General features: G+C 35.8%; 3 protein-coding genes across 7 annotated transcripts; 2 read left to right on the top strand and 1 right to left on the bottom strand.

Annotated features, from left to right (window-relative positions):
* The first annotated feature begins 50 nt into the window (after positions 1–50).
* Positions 51–8434, top strand: LOC111796670 (carnosine N-methyltransferase-like). Of its 3 annotated transcripts, XM_023679387.1 has the most exons (19): positions 51–253; positions 927–1002; positions 1608–1651; positions 3178–3220; positions 3990–4241; positions 4490–4606; positions 4880–4951; positions 5128–5172; positions 5248–5327; positions 5405–5469; positions 5545–5611; positions 5727–5840; positions 6959–7035; positions 7250–7347; positions 7444–7503; positions 7581–7649; positions 7736–7789; positions 8003–8108; positions 8230–8434. In XM_023679387.1, exons 1-18 carry the CDS (start codon positions 150–152, stop codon positions 8066–8068), a joined length of 1503 nt encoding a protein of 500 aa, XP_023535155.1. In that variant the 5' UTR covers positions 51–149; the 3' UTR covers positions 8069–8108; positions 8230–8434. The 3 variants fall into 3 exon arrangements, with proteins under 3 accessions (XP_023535155.1, XP_023535154.1, XP_023535156.1); XM_023679386.1 differs by having other exon boundaries at positions 8003–8434; XM_023679388.1 differs by having other exon boundaries at positions 54–253; positions 6962–7035; positions 8003–8434.
* Positions 8435–9114: 680 nt separating this feature from the next.
* On the top strand, positions 9115–11696 carry LOC111797201 (pentatricopeptide repeat-containing protein At4g02750-like). The gene has a single exon (XM_023680151.1). It carries the CDS (start codon positions 9429–9431, stop codon positions 11637–11639), a length of 2211 nt encoding a protein of 736 aa, XP_023535919.1. The 5' UTR covers positions 9115–9428; the 3' UTR covers positions 11640–11696.
* Positions 11697–12299: 603 nt separating this feature from the next.
* On the bottom strand, positions 12300–15691 carry LOC111797200 (APO protein 1, chloroplastic). 3 transcript variants are annotated; one of them, XM_023680149.1, is made up of 5 exons: positions 15605–15691; positions 15256–15341; positions 14960–15033; positions 13823–14190; positions 12300–13681 (listed from the first exon to the last, which is right to left on the bottom strand). In XM_023680149.1, the coding sequence occupies exons 2-5, from the start codon at positions 15308–15310 to the stop codon at positions 12847–12849; spliced, it is 1332 nt and encodes a 443-aa protein (XP_023535917.1). In that variant the 5' UTR covers positions 15311–15341; positions 15605–15691; the 3' UTR covers positions 12300–12846. The 3 variants fall into 3 exon arrangements, with proteins under 3 accessions (XP_023535917.1, XP_023535918.1, XP_023535916.1); XM_023680150.1 differs by having other exon boundaries at positions 15576–15671; XM_023680148.1 differs by having other exon boundaries at positions 15256–15671.
* Between the last annotated feature and the right edge of the window lie 634 nt (positions 15692–16325).

Genomic DNA, 16325 nt, shown 5'->3' with positions numbered 1-16325 from the left:
AAAAAACTGCACAGTAAATTTACGTATAAATTACAATTGGCCGCCGCGGGAGCTGTCTTCTTCTCGCTCATCCGTTTAGGTCTCTGCTGGGTCGCCATTTGACTCACAGCAGTGAACTCCCGGCGTTGGGAGTATCTCAGGGCAGGATCATGTCTGGAGGAAGAGTAGAGGAAGATGAAGAACGAACTCGTCAGAGGAAGCTTGAAGAAGCCCTCGAAATCAAATCGCTTAGGCGGATTGTCAGTGCNTTCTTTTTTTTTTTTTTTTTTTCTTGTTTATCATATACTGGATTGTCAATTCAACGATCGAGTTTCTTCTGTTTGAAGCATATATGTATTCATGCGCATACATATATGAGTGTTTCACGCTCAGTCTTGGGCGTCGCTTTGAATTATGTAATTTCAGAAGTGTTATCGATGTATTGAATTAAGATAGTAGTGGAACCTTAAGCCGGGCAGAATCGTTGAGATTGAAGTATTGACTTGTTTCAACTGGCAGGTGGTTACATCGGTTATCTCCATTCGTTTAAACGAACTAGAATCTTCAAGCTTTAACGACTTAATGTGAAAAAGAAAAAGTAAATTAATTGATAGGTATAATTTGTATTGATACTTTTGGGTCCAATCGAGATTATGAATTGGACCTTAGGGAACCATCTCTTTTTCTTTCTGTCAAGAAAATAAAATCTCACTTGGATTGGGAGTTTCTATTCTTTTGCTTTCCATGTTTTCAATGCGAAGTTTCCTCCTTCCTTACTCATGAAAGGGTTTTATCCTAATTGTACAAAAGTACTTGACTGCTGTCCTTCCGCTTCTCTTTGTCTTCCCTTGTTTATTGATTAATCACATTTGTTGAAAGTGGATATTTCTGTGCAATACCTCATCCCGTCATTAGTATATTGTTGAAGTAAAGTATGAATTTTGATACAGCTATCCAGAGGCTTCAGAAGAAGACGTGAAAAGATATGAAAGATCATTCAATAGGCTCCCGCCTGCCCATAAGGTAACTTGATATTTCTTCGATTCTTGTTAGCTGGTAAATATCTGCCTCAAATTTTCTGATAATTATAAACTATTATATCCTCCAAACTAATGAGAGAATTATTTAATGGATATAAATCAAAATTTATTGTTTAAACAAGAAATGAGAATTTTTCATTGATATAATGCAAAAAGAGATTAATGCTCAAAAGATACAAAGCTCCATAAAGGAATGAAAAGGAACACTAAGAAGGATTACAAAAGATATAAATAGCAATCCAAATAAAACTATATCCTCATCAAAGAACCAAAATAATTATCCAACTAAAACATTGAAATAGAGGCCAAGAATGCTGAGCTTTGAACAAAATAGACCAAAAAGGGAGGAGCCAAGGGAAACTGGAGAACATTTGTCATTATCTATAACTATATTTTCACATTAGCTGTGAGCTATGTGGTGAGGGGAAATGGCTATGACTTAATAATTATTACTATAATTTCAAGTTTGTTTTACATTTATCATTTTCAACACTTCCACCTGTGTAATATTTTCAAGTTAGCTTTCTTTTCACGTTCTCTCTAGTATTCTAATTTGTTTGTTGATCAACTTTTTTATTGCTTGTGCAGGCTCTACTATCACACTTTCCCTTGAAGTTTGAGAGACTAAGAAGGTAGACTGAAATAGCTAATTTTTATGGACAAGTATACAATTGATCATATCTTTGGCCCTGTTTTTGCAATTATGAAAAAGTATATTCATATTGGGATGACGTAATATCACTGCAGAGGATATCAATTTGCCTTTATGTTTCTTAATGACGTTGTTTTGGATGATTTTGAAATATTAAAAAGCTCAATAATTGTTCCAAGTTCGGTGATTGGGAGAGAATGTGATTATTAGTTATACATGTGTCACGTTTTCACCCTCCTTCGAGGGTTGTGGACTTGATTCCCGTATTGTATGGTTTTTTGTTCCTTAACCTTTTTGCAATTATTGATCTCTTGCAAATGTAGTTCTGCCCAGAAGTTTCAAAAAAGTAAAATAAATAAAAACCTTCATTTACTGTTGAAAGATTATTGAGAAACTGCTGTTATTGATTCCTAATCACATGGAAGATTTCCGTTTCCTACTCAATTCCATGGCCGTTACCACTTAGAAGGTATCAAAATCAGGTGGTGGTTGGTCCTACCTAAGATTTAAATATCGATGGAGATAGAAATGTTGAGATATTCATTTTATGGAGATATTTATTGAAATATCAATGGAATATTGATGTTGACAAATAAAATTGTAGAAATTAGTTAAGTTAGAAAAATTATTTGAATTAGTGAATTAGTATTTTACACTCCTTAAGATAGTATTTTTGTTGACGAGTTTGAAAATTTGTCGATATTATTACTTAATATTGAGATTATTGATTGACTTCTATCAATATTTAACTCAAAATACCAGCACATTGATGGATATTCTTTTATGCTACACCCTCAATGCAATTAAAGACATTTCCTACTTTGTGGGAGTTTTGGATGGCTTGGCATGGGAAAACTTCTTAGGATTCTTTGGGAACTTGGGCAATGATTGGGAGAGAGAGTTTTCGTTATTATTATAGCAACTAGAGGGTTTTTGTTATTTATTATTTTTAAATCACTCAAGTTAGGTTGATCTCATCTCTCGATTACTTATGAATACTATAATTTCTTGTTTATAAGCTGTTATATGGGGAAATAGTCACGGTTAGTTGAAAAATCAAACTTGTTGGTCCAAGGGGTTCTTTGTGAAGTTTTGTGTGTTACGATGCTGGGGGATTGAATGAAAAAGTACACTCTGTAGGTGTATGTGCAAATATATTAAATATGCATGTAAGGTAAAACATACTTCCATACAAAAGAACAGCGTACATTTTGTTCCCTGATCTCTCCATTCGCAGGTTTTCGAAATTCTCTGTTTTTCTCTATATATAAGTTGAGCTCAATTAATGCCTATGCCATTGATAGTCTAGCCTTTATTTCATACTAAACTGATTTTTCTTATAAGATAGTTCGTAAACAATGTTTGAAGCAGGCCATTGTTAGCTTCATGAAACATAACTGGGTAAATTATTGAACATGGAGAGGAAAAGCTGTTGGTATGATTACTTTTAGAATGATATTATGGAAACTTTGCAGAATGTAATTGATCGACAAATTAATTTCGCAGGTGTATTTCCACAAATTCATATTTCATCTTTAACATGCTTCAGGTATGCCCTCTTGCCTTCTTTAAGTAATAAAAATTAATTATGTATAATTCCTATAATAGAATTACGTCAAGACCTCCCAGTTAAAAAGAAAAGGACGACTGAATACTACTAAATTTCCACATTTATAAATTTCAAAAGTTGAAAACAACTTCATTGAATAGTTTTGAAAGTGCAATGAAATGATAAAGAAATGTTATATATTTTCACCGCCAACCTAGGCATAGCTTGATTGGTGAAGGCATTTATCCTCAACCAAGAGGTCAAATGTTTGATTGTAACTGGTTTCTTTCTAAAAGAAAACCCAAAAAGAAAAAAAAATTGTTCGTAATGTACCCTCGCAGAGAATACTAATAAAAAAAGTTGGTTAAATGAAAAGCTTAGTCTTTTTACTTTGAAATTTGTGTCTATTTGGTCTATGAACGTTTAAAAAAATGCCTAATAGGTGTTTGAACTTTCAACTTTGCATCTAATAAGTCCTTGAGTTTTAAAAATGTCTAACAAGTGTCTAATAATTCCTTGACATGTTTGCAAATTTAAAAAATTATAATATATCTATATAAATTTGAATTTTATTTCTAATAAAATCCTAAATTTTCAATTTTGTATCTAGTAGATTTGTGAAAAATTTATCATTGACATAAAATTCAAAATTTAGATAGCTACTCGACATTCTAATATGTATGCCAAGGTTGAATCTTGTGAACTATATCTCCAATTGGTTAAAGTAACGTGGTCTGTTCCTTTTCCCCTGTGTTAAAATTGATGCTAGGCATTTGAACCTCCAATTGATATGAGCCAAGACACTGATTGTTGCGATGATTCATGCCCTGATCATGCCCATGACGACCAATTTTGTTGTAGAGGAGAGAAGAATGCTAATGATCATTTATTTTCTCGGGAGAGCAATGTTTGTGCTTGTGAGCCAACCTCAACAAGTGGAAGAATGTGTTGTTTAGAATCCAAACAAACCTGCTGTCCTGAAGGTGCAGTTGATTCGCCTAAGGCATCAACTATCAACAAGGTTCAGCAACAACGTGAAAATGGTTCTTTTAAATATCAATTTGTCTGGATATCTGCTTATATTCAAATGAATTGCATGATCTATTTATATATTATTTTTGTAAAAATTAATTATTAGTGGTCGTTCAACATGCATCGGAGATTGCTCTTTCAAATTAAAAGTTATGCTGGGGTATTTGTGTAGTGGATGTTTTTTGTCTTCTTTCTTTCATCTGAAAAATAAGGAAACTTGACCTCTTTATATGATAGGAAGTGGAAAATGGAGTCCATCACGATCCTGCTCATAGGAATCATGATCAACATCCTGAAGAGAAGGAAGTCACGGATAAACACAGTGGACACTGTGTTTCTGATTGCAACGGCAATGTAATTTCTTTCAGTCATTACTAAATTCTACAACTTTATATGATTGTTGGACTTGATTAAAACTTCTGACATGGACTTAGTACGTATCTCATTATGTATTTAGTATTCTACCATGATGATGAACTCCTTCAAACTGTCAGCTCTGTCTAACTCAGAAACGCATGTTTTGCCCTAATAGTATTAATTTTATTGATTTCATATAGTTTGGATGAATACTGACAAAAAATGACATTGTGATTCCTTCTACATAACTTGCATTTTGATGTGATGCAGGACTGTTCATCATCTCATGAGTGGCTGGAGCCGTCTCTACAGATGAATGTTCCATTGGTTGATGTTGATAAGGTTCATTCATAGGAGCTAGTTCCATGAAAGTTTATTTATTTTTTACATCCTTTACGAGAACAGAGGACATGAACTTGAGAATTTTGTTTCAACACCTCCTAGTTTTCTTATTTGAAGCACATTAGTTTATCGTCATCAAATGTGAAATTGATCAGTCATTTTTCTTTCTTGCTCAGGTCCGTTGTATTATAAGGAATATAGTCAGGGATTGGGCTGCTGAGGTATGTTTTGATTATCTTTGAAGACTTCATTGTGTAAACAAATATTAATCCGCTATCTTCTCTATTCTGATGTAGGGTCAAAAAGAGCGTGATCAGTGTTATAAGCCTATCCTTGAAGAACTACATTCCCTTTTTCCAGATCGAAAAAATGAGAGGTATGCTGAATGCTTTTTTTGATTCAATTATGGTCAACAGATTAAATAATCTGAACCTGGGGCATTATGTTCATCAGTCCTCCTGCTTGTTTAGTCCCTGGAGCTGGACTTGGACGATTGGCTCTAGAGATTTCATGTTTAGGTATGTACGTGAATTTTCTAATTAGTATCTGATCGTATAGAAAATTGACCATAGCATTGCTCAATTACAAAACAGGTTTTATAAGTCAGGGGAACGAGTTCTCATACTACATGATGATATGCTCGAGTTTTATTCTTAATCAGTAAGAAAACTTTTATGTCAAAAACCATTTACCTTTGTGCATGCACCATGTTATTGCTAAATCCGAGCAATTCACTTTCAGATATTTATATTGAAATGGCTTTCTTGAATTTTAGTACTCAGAAGGTTGGTGAATGGACAATATATCCCTGGATCCATAGCAATAGCAATTCACTTTCAGATAGTGATCAGCTTCGCCCTGTTTCAATCCCAGATATTCATCCCGCAAGGTATGTGCTTTCCTATATTCTCCTCATTTTTGGTCCATTTTCTCGGTACATAAACTATGTTATTGCTGTTATTTATTACCAGCATCATTTTCCCCTTTGTAGTGGATAATTAACATTTCAAGTTTTAATTTTTTATCAACATGGGGATGGGAGAATTCTATGGTAACAAATTTCAAACGTAAGGAATGTCCTAATACTATGGAATAACTATCTTTTATTGAGTGATTTCTATAGGCTTCATTCACCAGTCACCACTTTGAAGCACCGATACTTTAGCATGTTGTTCTCTGAACATTTGTTGGACACTTTACCTTGAGCTAACATATCAATTATTAGGCAAGTTGCCCCTCCCCTAATAGTACCTACAGCCTGCTCTCCATGTTCCTCGAAGGTCACCCATTTACTAAGAAGAGAGAAATATTAAGGGTGAATTTTATTTGGGCTTCAGTTTGGTGTTTGTGGCTTGAAGGAAACACTAAGGTTTTCAACATCAAACAAAAATCCTTGGGGATTTTTCTAGATCAAGTTACTTTTGTTGACCTTTCTTGGTGTAAATTCTATGCCCCCTTCAATTGTTATGGCTTAACTTTTCTTTGTGCGACCTTTTTGTAACTTCCTTTCCTTGGGGCTTTTGGTTCTCGCCCTCCTGTAAATGAAATGTTTATTATTATTATTATTATTATTATCATCATCATCATCATCATCTTTGGGCATAAAAAACGAGAGCGAGGAAAAGATTCTGAGAACAAACTTTCTTCACGAATGTCAACTTTGTTTCATAAGCATATATTATATAGTATAATAATAATTATTATTTTCTTTTTATAAGAAAGAATCATTTGGAAAAATGTTCATATTTCTTTTTTTCTTTCCTTTTGCAACTATTTATCATAATCCTAATACAGATGTGTTTTGTTTATTTATTTGATTTGTAATGGGTTTGCATAGACAAATATTTGAAATAGAACATAGGAAAGTTGTGAAGTATAAATCAGAACAAAGTTCATGGATAGAGTTAAGAATAAAAGTTACGAAATTGACGTCAGATTCAAACTTGAAATTAACTTGTATGCTAGATTTGCGTTTTCACTTACCCCTTGCATCATAATTTTCCAAAGCAGCGCAGGGATCACTGAAGGTTTCTCAATGTGCGGTGGTGATTTTGTTGAAGTATACAGCGATCCAAGCCAAGTAGGTAAGCAATTGTATAAGTTGACTGCTTATATGATTAAGATACCAGTAAAGACTGCACTATGATCTCCAATCCTCACTGTAGCAACGGTACTTATGAATGATTGAATCTTTAGCTTTAATAAGGATATTGGAGAAAAACTATTATTATGATACTATGTGCATGAAAGTTTTGATTATTGGCTGATTTCCGCATGTTGTTTGGGATGCGTTCACAGGACTGTGGGATGCAGTTGTGACTTGTTTTTTCATTGATACTGCTCATAATATTATTGAATACATAGAGGTCATATCCAGAATCTTGAAAGATGGAGGAGTAAGAGCTCTCTCTCTCTCTCTCTCTCTCTCTCTCTCTAGTAAATGTTTTAATAACAAATTGGTTCAGAACATATATTAACAAGTCAAGTGACAGGTGTGGATAAATCTGGGTCCCCTGCTATACCATTTCGCAGATATGTATGGTCAAGAAGATGTACGTTTCTCATCCCTTAACTTACTGCCCCAGAACGCTCTTAGAGTCTGAACGGGTTCGATTATTTATTTTTTCAGGAAATGTCCATTGAACCAAGTCTAGAAGATGTGAAGAGAATTATATTGCATTACGGCTTTGTGTTTGAGGTAACTGTTGAGTGTAAACAATATTCATTTTTTTCTGTATCATTTATGCTAACGTGGACTTCATCAATGATTCGTTTATCTCACAGAAGGAAAGAACAGTTGAGACGACATACACAACAAATCCTAAATCAATGATGCAAGTAAGCTTTATTGTGTCTTCATTCTAGGAAACAATTTTCTCAAGATGATGAAATGTAGTCGCATTGTTTTGGTCGTTAAAGACTCAAATTCGTGTTACTCGATCTTGAAATGTCTAGAGAGATAGATAGAATCCATTCTCATCTTGAACTTTTAAAACTCTCGTTTTTCCTCCATTTTGTTGCATTAAACGTAGAAGTTTACGCTCTTTGCAGAATCGATATTATGCTGCATTCTGGACTATGAGGAAAAAATCAACTACAGAGGACCCGACTAGTTAATCGATCTCCCACAGTGCGCGAGTTCCTACATTGCTGCATAGTATTGTTTTTCCTTTTCTTTTTCTTTTTGTCAGAGAGTTTGCTTAGGATACAAAAAAAATTGAAGATATTTTTTTTACTGGTATTCCAACATCTAAGTAACCGATGGTATCTGCTTGCAGAGTTCTTAAATTATCGGAAGTCTTTACGAGTCGATCGCTGCATTCTTTTCCTAGGTGTGTGTGCCTTGAAAATTTCAATTTTAACTGTTCCCAGTACATATGATATTTTGATGGTGAGCCGTTGTGTACTATAAAGTTAGATGTTGGATCTTTTGACAGAAGTAGAAAATGAACCACCAATAGTGGCATTGCTCTTTTCCCCTTTTTTCCTTCTCTTTCTAGAGAGCATTACATCTCTGAGTTCAATGACATATACGGATAGAGAAGAGAATCGAACCTCTAACCGAACACCTCAAATTCTTTTTAGTTTAGTAACATGTAAGAGTGAAGATTTGAATGTGATTGTACACCTACAAATTATTTATATGACTTATTTGACTAGAGTTTGGTGTATTAACCGCTAAGTTTAGGTTTAGCAAGGTTGGATTTCTATTTGCTTTGCAAGTTTTTATTATAAAAGAGGTTTGAGAGCAAAACCATCATTGAGGAACATGACAGGATGCTATTTAGAGTGTGAGGTCCTATTGTCATGGGGTAAGGTCGAGAACCCTTTCTTACTTGTTCTTTTTCTATCTATTCAAGGGACGGAAGGATACAGGACTTTGGTATCTGTTCGTCAAGAATTAGATCCTTACTATCATTAACCAATATGATTCTTACTATCATTAACCAATATGTTTTTTTTGTTCGTCAAGAATTCTTACTATCATTAACCAATATATTTTTTTTCTTTCGTGATTTGATATTTTGGTGTCCTATGTATAGAGAGGAACCACACTAATCCAGTTTAATGTGGTGACGATACTTACAAAAAAAGAAAAAAAAAGAAANAAAAAAAAAAAAAAAAAAAAAAAAAAAAAAAAAAAAAAAAAAAAAAAAAAGCTGTTTGAATATTTGTCAGTATAATCATAGTTCATCGAGAACCAATTTGTAGCTGAAATCTCCATCCCACCATTCTTGTTCATTTCTTGTTCCTCCCATTCATCTGGGGGCAGCGGCGAAAGATGTAACTAATTATATTCCCTTCCTCGCCAATTCAATCCGTTTATGCAAGAACCCCCCCGATCCTCCAAACATGATTTCAATCTGTTCATGCGGACGTGAAATCCTTAATTCTCTGGAGAATCCAACTTCAAGTCCGCGAACAGAGAAGGCGTCTTGTCTCTAACGAGTTCAACAAAGTTCGTTCAGTTCCAAAGATGAAATCCAACGTCAGGTCTATTGGGGAGAAGGGAAGCTCTGTTTTTAATCAGAATTTAAGGATTACCCAGTTGGGAAAATCAGGTCGCATTGAAGAAGCTGTTGCAGTTTTCTCGCGGATGATTGAGAAGAACACTGTGACGTACAACTCGATGATCTCTGTCTATGCCAAAAATGGAAGGATAGCAAATGCACGTAAGTTGTTTGATGCAATGCCTCGAAGGAACTTGGTTTCATGGAACTCCATGATCGCGGGTTACCTGCACAATGAGTTAGTTGAGGAAGCAGCCAAACTGTTTGATAAAATGCTTAAAAGAGACCTCTACTCGTGGACTTTGATGATAACTTGTTATACACGTATTGGAGAGCTTGAGAAAGCAAGGGAGCTTTTCAATTTGCTTCCTGATAAGCAAGACATAGTTTGTTGTAATGCACTTATTGCTGGATATGCTAAGAAGAGACGGTTCGACGAGGCGAAAGAGCTATTTGATGGAATGTTGGTTAAGAATATAGTTTCTTGGAATTCTATGTTATCAGGCTACACCAAGAATGGGGAAATGCAGTCAGGGCTGCAGTTCTTTGAGGCCATGGGAGAAAGGAATGTGGTTTCATGGAATTTAATGGTTGATGGGTATATTCGGGTTGGTGATTTGGATTCTGCCTGGATGATTTTCAGGAAAATTCCAACCCCAAATGAGGTATCCTGGGTTACAATGTTCTCTGGTTTTGCCCATTATGGTAGGATCATCGAAGCTCGGAATCTGTTCGACGAGATGCCGAGTAAGAATTTGGTTTCTTGGAATGCTATGATCGGAGCTTATGTACGAAACAACCAAATCGATGATGCTTATAAGCTATTTATGGCAATGCCAGAAAAGGACTCTGTATCATGGACTACCATGATCGATGGGTATGTTCGAGTTGGTAAACTTTCTCAGGCAGGGGAAATTCTAGCTCTCATGCCTTATAAGAACCTAGCAGCTCAAACAGCAATGATCAATGGCTATGTACAGAGTAAAAGAATGGATGAAGCCAATGAGATTTTCAGTCAAATTTCTGTGCGTGATAGTGTTTGTTGGAACACCATGATCACTGGCTATACTCATTGTGGAAGAATGGAAGAAGCTCTTTGTCTGTTTAGAGAAATGACATGCAAAGACATGGTTTCATGGAATACTATGATTTCTGGTTATGCTCAAGCAGGACAAATGGATAAAGCGCTAGGAATGTTTAATGAGATGCAGGAGAGGAATATTGTCTCTTGGAATTCTCTGATAACAGGATATGTGCAAAATGGGTTATACTTTGAGGCACTGAATTGTTTCATATTGATGAAACAGCAAGGAGAGAAGCCTGATCAATCAACTTTTTTGTGCTGCTTGCGGGCATCTGCCAATCTTGCAACTTTGAAAGTTGGAGTTCAACTTCACAATCTCACTATCAAGAGTGGTTTTGGCAACAACTTATTTGTTAAGAACGCAATAATAACCATGTATGCAAAAAGTGGAAGAGTCCTTCATGCTGAAAATGTCTTTTCTGAGATCAACAACAAAGATGTGGTCTCATGGAATTCTATGATAGCTGGATATGCACTAAATGGGTATGGAAAAGAAGCTGTTGAGCTTTTTGAAGAGATGTCAATAAGAGGTGTCAATCCGGATGAAGTTACCTTCACTGGCTTGTTATCTGCATGCAATCATGGTGGTTTTGTGGATCAGGGTTTGAATTTGTTTAAGTGCATGACTGACACATACTTAATAAAACCCTCATCAGAGCATTATGCTTGTGTGGTTGACTTGCTTGGTCGTGTGGGTAGGCTAGAAGAAGCCATGGAAATGGTGGAGGGGATGGAAAATGTGTCAAGTGCAAAAATATGGGGTGCATTGCTATGGGCTTGCAGGATGCATCATAACATGGATCTAGCCAAGTATTCAGCTGAGAGGCTTTTGGCACTTGAACCACAAAATGCTTCAAATTATGTACTATTATCAAACATGCATGCTGAGGTAGAGAGATGGGATATGGTTGAGAGCATCAGGGTCTTAATGAAACAAAATAAGGCTGAGAAGCAACCTGGCTGCAGTTGGATTGAAATCGACGATCAGGTGCACTGTTTTTTATCTGAAGCTCCACAAGACTTGAGGCCAGAAATTTGCAACATATTGAGAACTGTTACTGCACAGATAAGAAACACAGTGGATATATTATGAGTGATTACTGATATGTATCAGTTAAGAGTAAATAGATCAAGCAGAGTGATTTTTCCATATTCTCTATCTTTTATAGATGAGCCAATGTCTAAACGGTCCATGAAATTCAGGTTTTGAGTAAACATTAACGAAGGAATAGTAGCTTACCCGGATGATGTTAACATTTCAACTTCAGCTTGCAATTCCTGATATATTGTGAGAATCCCACGTTTGTTGGAGAGGAGAACGAAACACTCTTTATAAGGGTGTGGAAACCTTTCCCTAGCAGACTCGTTTTAAAACCTTGAAGGAAAGCCTAAAGAGGACAATATCTACTAGCGATGGGCCTGAGTCGTTACAAATGGTATCAGAGCCAAACACCGGGCGATGTGCCAATGAGGAGGTTGTTCCCCGAAGGGGGTAGACACGAGGTGGTGTGCCAGTAAGGACGCTAGGCCTCGAAGGGGGGTGGATTGTGAGAATCCCACATTGGTTGGGGAGGAGAACGAAACACTATTTACAAGGGTGTGGAAACCTTTCCCTAGAGACGCATTTTAAAGCCTTGAGGGGAAGCCCGAAAGGGAAAGATCAAAAAAGACAATATCTGCTAGCGGTGGGCCTGAGTCATATATGTAAAGATATTAAACGAAACGAAAGAAACTTGTATCAATGAGAAAAGAATAGGAGAGAAATGGGAATTAGATACCTTGCGAAAAATATTACAGAAAATCACTAAAGTTGAAATGTTAGTGATCAGATATAACAGATACTAAATTATGCAGTAAAGATCTGGGTGTCTTCTCGTCTTGTCTTCAGAGTCCTTGGATTCCTCTCATTCTCATTGACTTGTCAAGATAAACTTTTCAATATTCCTCAACAAAGTAGGAGAAAATGAGTCTGGTAAGAGAAATCCTTAACTTGAATGGAAGCCTAACAGGAACACCTTTGATAAGATGAAAAAGAGCACGGTAAAAAACAGTTTATACAAAAAATGATCAGTAGATACAGCATAACAGCAAGAGGTTTCCCTTCTGCTTCATGTTTTCATCTCTGAAATTTACAATCATTCATGTCCGAACTCAAAGATGTAGCATCTAATATCCTCACTTATCCAACTGCTCTTAATGTAGCATCTAAGCTGTACTTTTCATCAGATTTCAGCGTTTTAAAGATTTTCTCTTCCTTGAGAAAATTGAAAATGAAACCGTCCCGACTTATGCCAACACAATTATGCAACCGATCGAGCCTCCTCACTGTCAGGAAGGACTATATCGAGCCTCATCATTGGCAAGTATTTCTTGGGGATCTGTGCCCCTGCCTGCATGCACACTTCAACCACGGCAGGAGCCTTACCATAAAATCTCTTTAATGTACCGATCAATGGTGAGCCTTTTGGATCAGGAACATGCCAAACATAATTTGGAGGCAGTACTTCGTCTAAAGTTGCGTCCTGCCAACCATGCTTTCCATCCCTCCATTGGTGCTTAAATTCTCCACATAGCTTAGCATTATGACCCCATGGTCCCACATGAACCTCGGAGCAGTACCCACAAGCCTTCACTGTATACTTCCTCATCAACATCCTTACACCAGACCTAACAGTTTCATATGCCTCGATTGTTTCTTGAGCAATTCTAGGGACATCTACAGGTAGAGGAGGTGCAAATCGTTGAGAAGCCCCTTGTGTATCGAAATCAATAAGAGGGTAAGAATCAGCAGATTGCCAAGGCTTAGGCTCCTCAATATTTCCACCTCGATCAATTACCTTCTTTCCGATCATTCGGATGGGTTTAGTCCTCCTACGTGACGGGTATTCTGGTATATCCACACCGGCCTGGATGCAGAGCTCTACAACAGCTGGAATTCTATCATATTCAAATCGTGTTTCATGCTTAATGCGCCGACCAAAAGGATCGTAGAGATGGTATGACTCAATAGGGACTAAGACATCATTGATAGAACCGGTAACCCATGAGTGGAAGCTTCGACGCTTTTCATTGGTAGGACCAAGACAATCTTGAATACGGTGGCCTGATTGGGCTACATGAACTTCTGAACATTCCCTACACAGAATCAAAGGACGAACTAATATTCAGCATAGCTATGAATTTTACAATTAACTCACTGAAAGACTAGAAATACACAGCTAAACAAGATCTCCAAAAATATGCTATACGGAAATTTCTCAACCAGAAAAGATATACCTGCAAGCATATACTGGAATAACATGTAAAAGATGGGAAAGGCCCTTAATCAAAATTTTCCAAGCATCCAGTACTTCATGAGCAACAGGTATCAAATCAGGGACAAGCAAACCATTTTTCCCAGGTTCAAGCGGTTTCTCTATACCCTTTTGTGCAAGCTCTTTGTCAGCTTTTGCAGCCTGCTTGATTTGCTTCAGGGGAATAGGATAGGGTTTCTTTTTCCTTTTAGGTAATATGGTTGGAAGATCCACATTCTGACGATACACTTCGCGTCTCTTCGAAATAGGATCTTTTCCATATTCCTGACTGGTATAGGATAAAGTCCTTAATGATGTTGGAAATTCTTGAGACAACAGTTTGTGCGCAAACTGCAACAGAAGAATATTACAACTTATTTGTCTTGAAGAAGAGTCTCTCACAGGAGATAGAATAACACAACAAATCAATAGAAATTATCTTCAAGTATAAAGTGAAATCACGGCTCACATAAAAGGATGTCCTCAGAGTCAGAGATACGAAATATTGAAGAAGGAATAAAAACTTTACAGACGTCAACGAGCAGTGAACGACTGATAATTACACGATGTTATACATGGCTAGATGAAACAGAACCATCATTTACCAAAACTAAGAATATTCATGTTTAAAATTCTTTGAGAGGGTACTTTATGATTTCGAAGTAGGAATCCAAACCAAGATTATGATGTGGTAATATAAACACGTCTTGGTAAAGGACCCCAAATCCATAGCCAGGCATGTCATTTCATCAACAAAATCACTAAAAGGATGTCCTCAGAGTCAGAGATACGAAATATTGACGAAAGAATAAAAACTTTACCGACGTCAACGAGCAGTGAACGACTGATAATAACACAATGTTATACATGGCTAGATGAAACAGAACCATCATTTACCAAAACTAAGAATATTCGTGTTAAAATTTTTGAAAGGGTACTTCATGATTTCGAAGTTGGAATCCAAACCAAGATCATGATGTGGTAATATAAAAGTCTTTGTAAAGAACCCCAAATCCATAGCCAGGCATGTCATTTCATCAACAAAATCACTAGAAAAAAGAAAAAAGAAAGCAGCAGAACACAGAAATTTCGTAGACGCGATTTGGTTAAGTATCTAAACCTTCACTCGAGGAGTATGTGATCTTAGTGCAGACAAGTGCCGGCTCATAAACTCCACATTGCCAATGAAGAAACCTACAAGCATGCAGCGAAATCAGTCAGACATAATCTCAATCAATTGTTCTACAATGACACGCCTCTCAGACATCAATTGAAATCAAATGGCAGTAGTTCCCAAGCAGTTACGGAGTCGGATAGCCTCCAACTAGTGAACAACAACGGAGCAATGAAAGAAACCATTCCTATAATTCAAGACAAAATTCCAAACTCACAGGAAAAAGAAAAACAAATTTCTACCAGTTTGAGATGGATCCAAAAAACAAGTAGAAACCGCCGGAAGCATCTGGAGCATCAAGTCGCCGATTCTCTAGCCAGCTCGTCCCCTTGTAAAAGAAACCAAACATGATATCGGTACCAACAGAACACAAAACAAGCAGAAAGCAATTCCACCGATTCGAACAATAAGAATCCAAGCACTACGCCACACAGTCACCAGCAGATTAAAATTACAACAACAATATTTAGCAAACTTCAAATTTTCAGAAACAAAAACAATGGAGAATTGAGAGCTAAGCTATAATATAGCAGTAATTCCGAACAATTCAAAGAAAATACACCGTGAAGTTGAAGAAGGTGCTGTGGTTACCGCCGGAGCTGAGGGAGAAAGAGAAACTCCTCGATTCTGTCCGAAGCAGTGGGAAGTAACAAAATTTTCGATTTTTCTTTTTTAATTTTTTATTTATTTATGTATATATAAATAATACTAAATTAATAAAAATATCCGTAAACATAAAAAATAATTTTAAATTTTTTAATTTTTTAATAATATCCTAAAATTTATTTTAAAAAATATAAAATTACATTTTTAAAAATCATTTAAAGAATGAATTAGAAATTTTATCCACCAAATTAATATCTATATATATATATATATATATATATATATATATATATTAGAATATTATTATAAATAATTATAAGATATTAAATTAGAAAAATACCAAAATATATATTTAACTTAATTTTTTCTTCTAATATAGATGAAATTAAATTATGATATTTTGAAATACCAAAATAAGATTTTTTTTTTTTTTTAATTTAATGACTTCATAATTACAACAATATCGTTAATTTAATAATTTTTTAATTTTTTAATTTTTTTTTCTTTAATTGAATTATCTGTAGACCGAAAATTGCGACCAGAACTCGCAGTATTTTCAAATACAACGCCACTGAACGATTCGCTACACGCCACGTGTACATTTGACCACGTGGCAAATATTCATTGGCCGTATGACTTCACGCTTTCCACGTAGGATCTTCCCATAAATTCCCGAACTTCCCTCCCTCGTCTCAGTATTACTATT

The sequence above is a fragment of the Cucurbita pepo genome, chromosome LG06 (genome assembly GCF_002806865.2).
Source record: "Cucurbita pepo subsp. pepo cultivar mu-cu-16 chromosome LG06, ASM280686v2, whole genome shotgun sequence".
NCBI lineage: Eukaryota > Viridiplantae > Streptophyta > Magnoliopsida > Cucurbitales > Cucurbitaceae > Cucurbita > Cucurbita pepo.
Note: the sequence above shows the minus strand (reverse complement) of the source record. Positions and strands in the feature narration are given on the sequence as shown.

What these genes read in the sequence shown, in the direction of transcription:
- LOC111797201 (XM_023680151.1), top strand. Translation starts at nt 9,429, where the DNA reads ATGAAATCCAACGTCAGGTCTATTGGGGAGAAGGGAAGCTCTGTTTTT.
- LOC111797200 (XM_023680149.1), bottom strand. Translation starts at nt 15,310, where the DNA reads ATGCTCCAGATGCTTCCGGCGGTTTCTACTTGTTTTTTGGATCCATCT. An exon ending in TTTGGATCCATCTCAAACTG is followed by an intron (nt 15,034 to 15,255) that starts GTAGAAATTTGT and finishes GCATGCTTGTAG; the next exon opens with GTTTCTTCATTGGCAATGTG. An exon ending in ATTCCAGTATATGCTTGCAG is followed by an intron (nt 13,682 to 13,822) that starts GTATATCTTTTC and finishes GATTCTGTGTAG; the next exon opens with GGAATGTTCAGAAGTTCATG.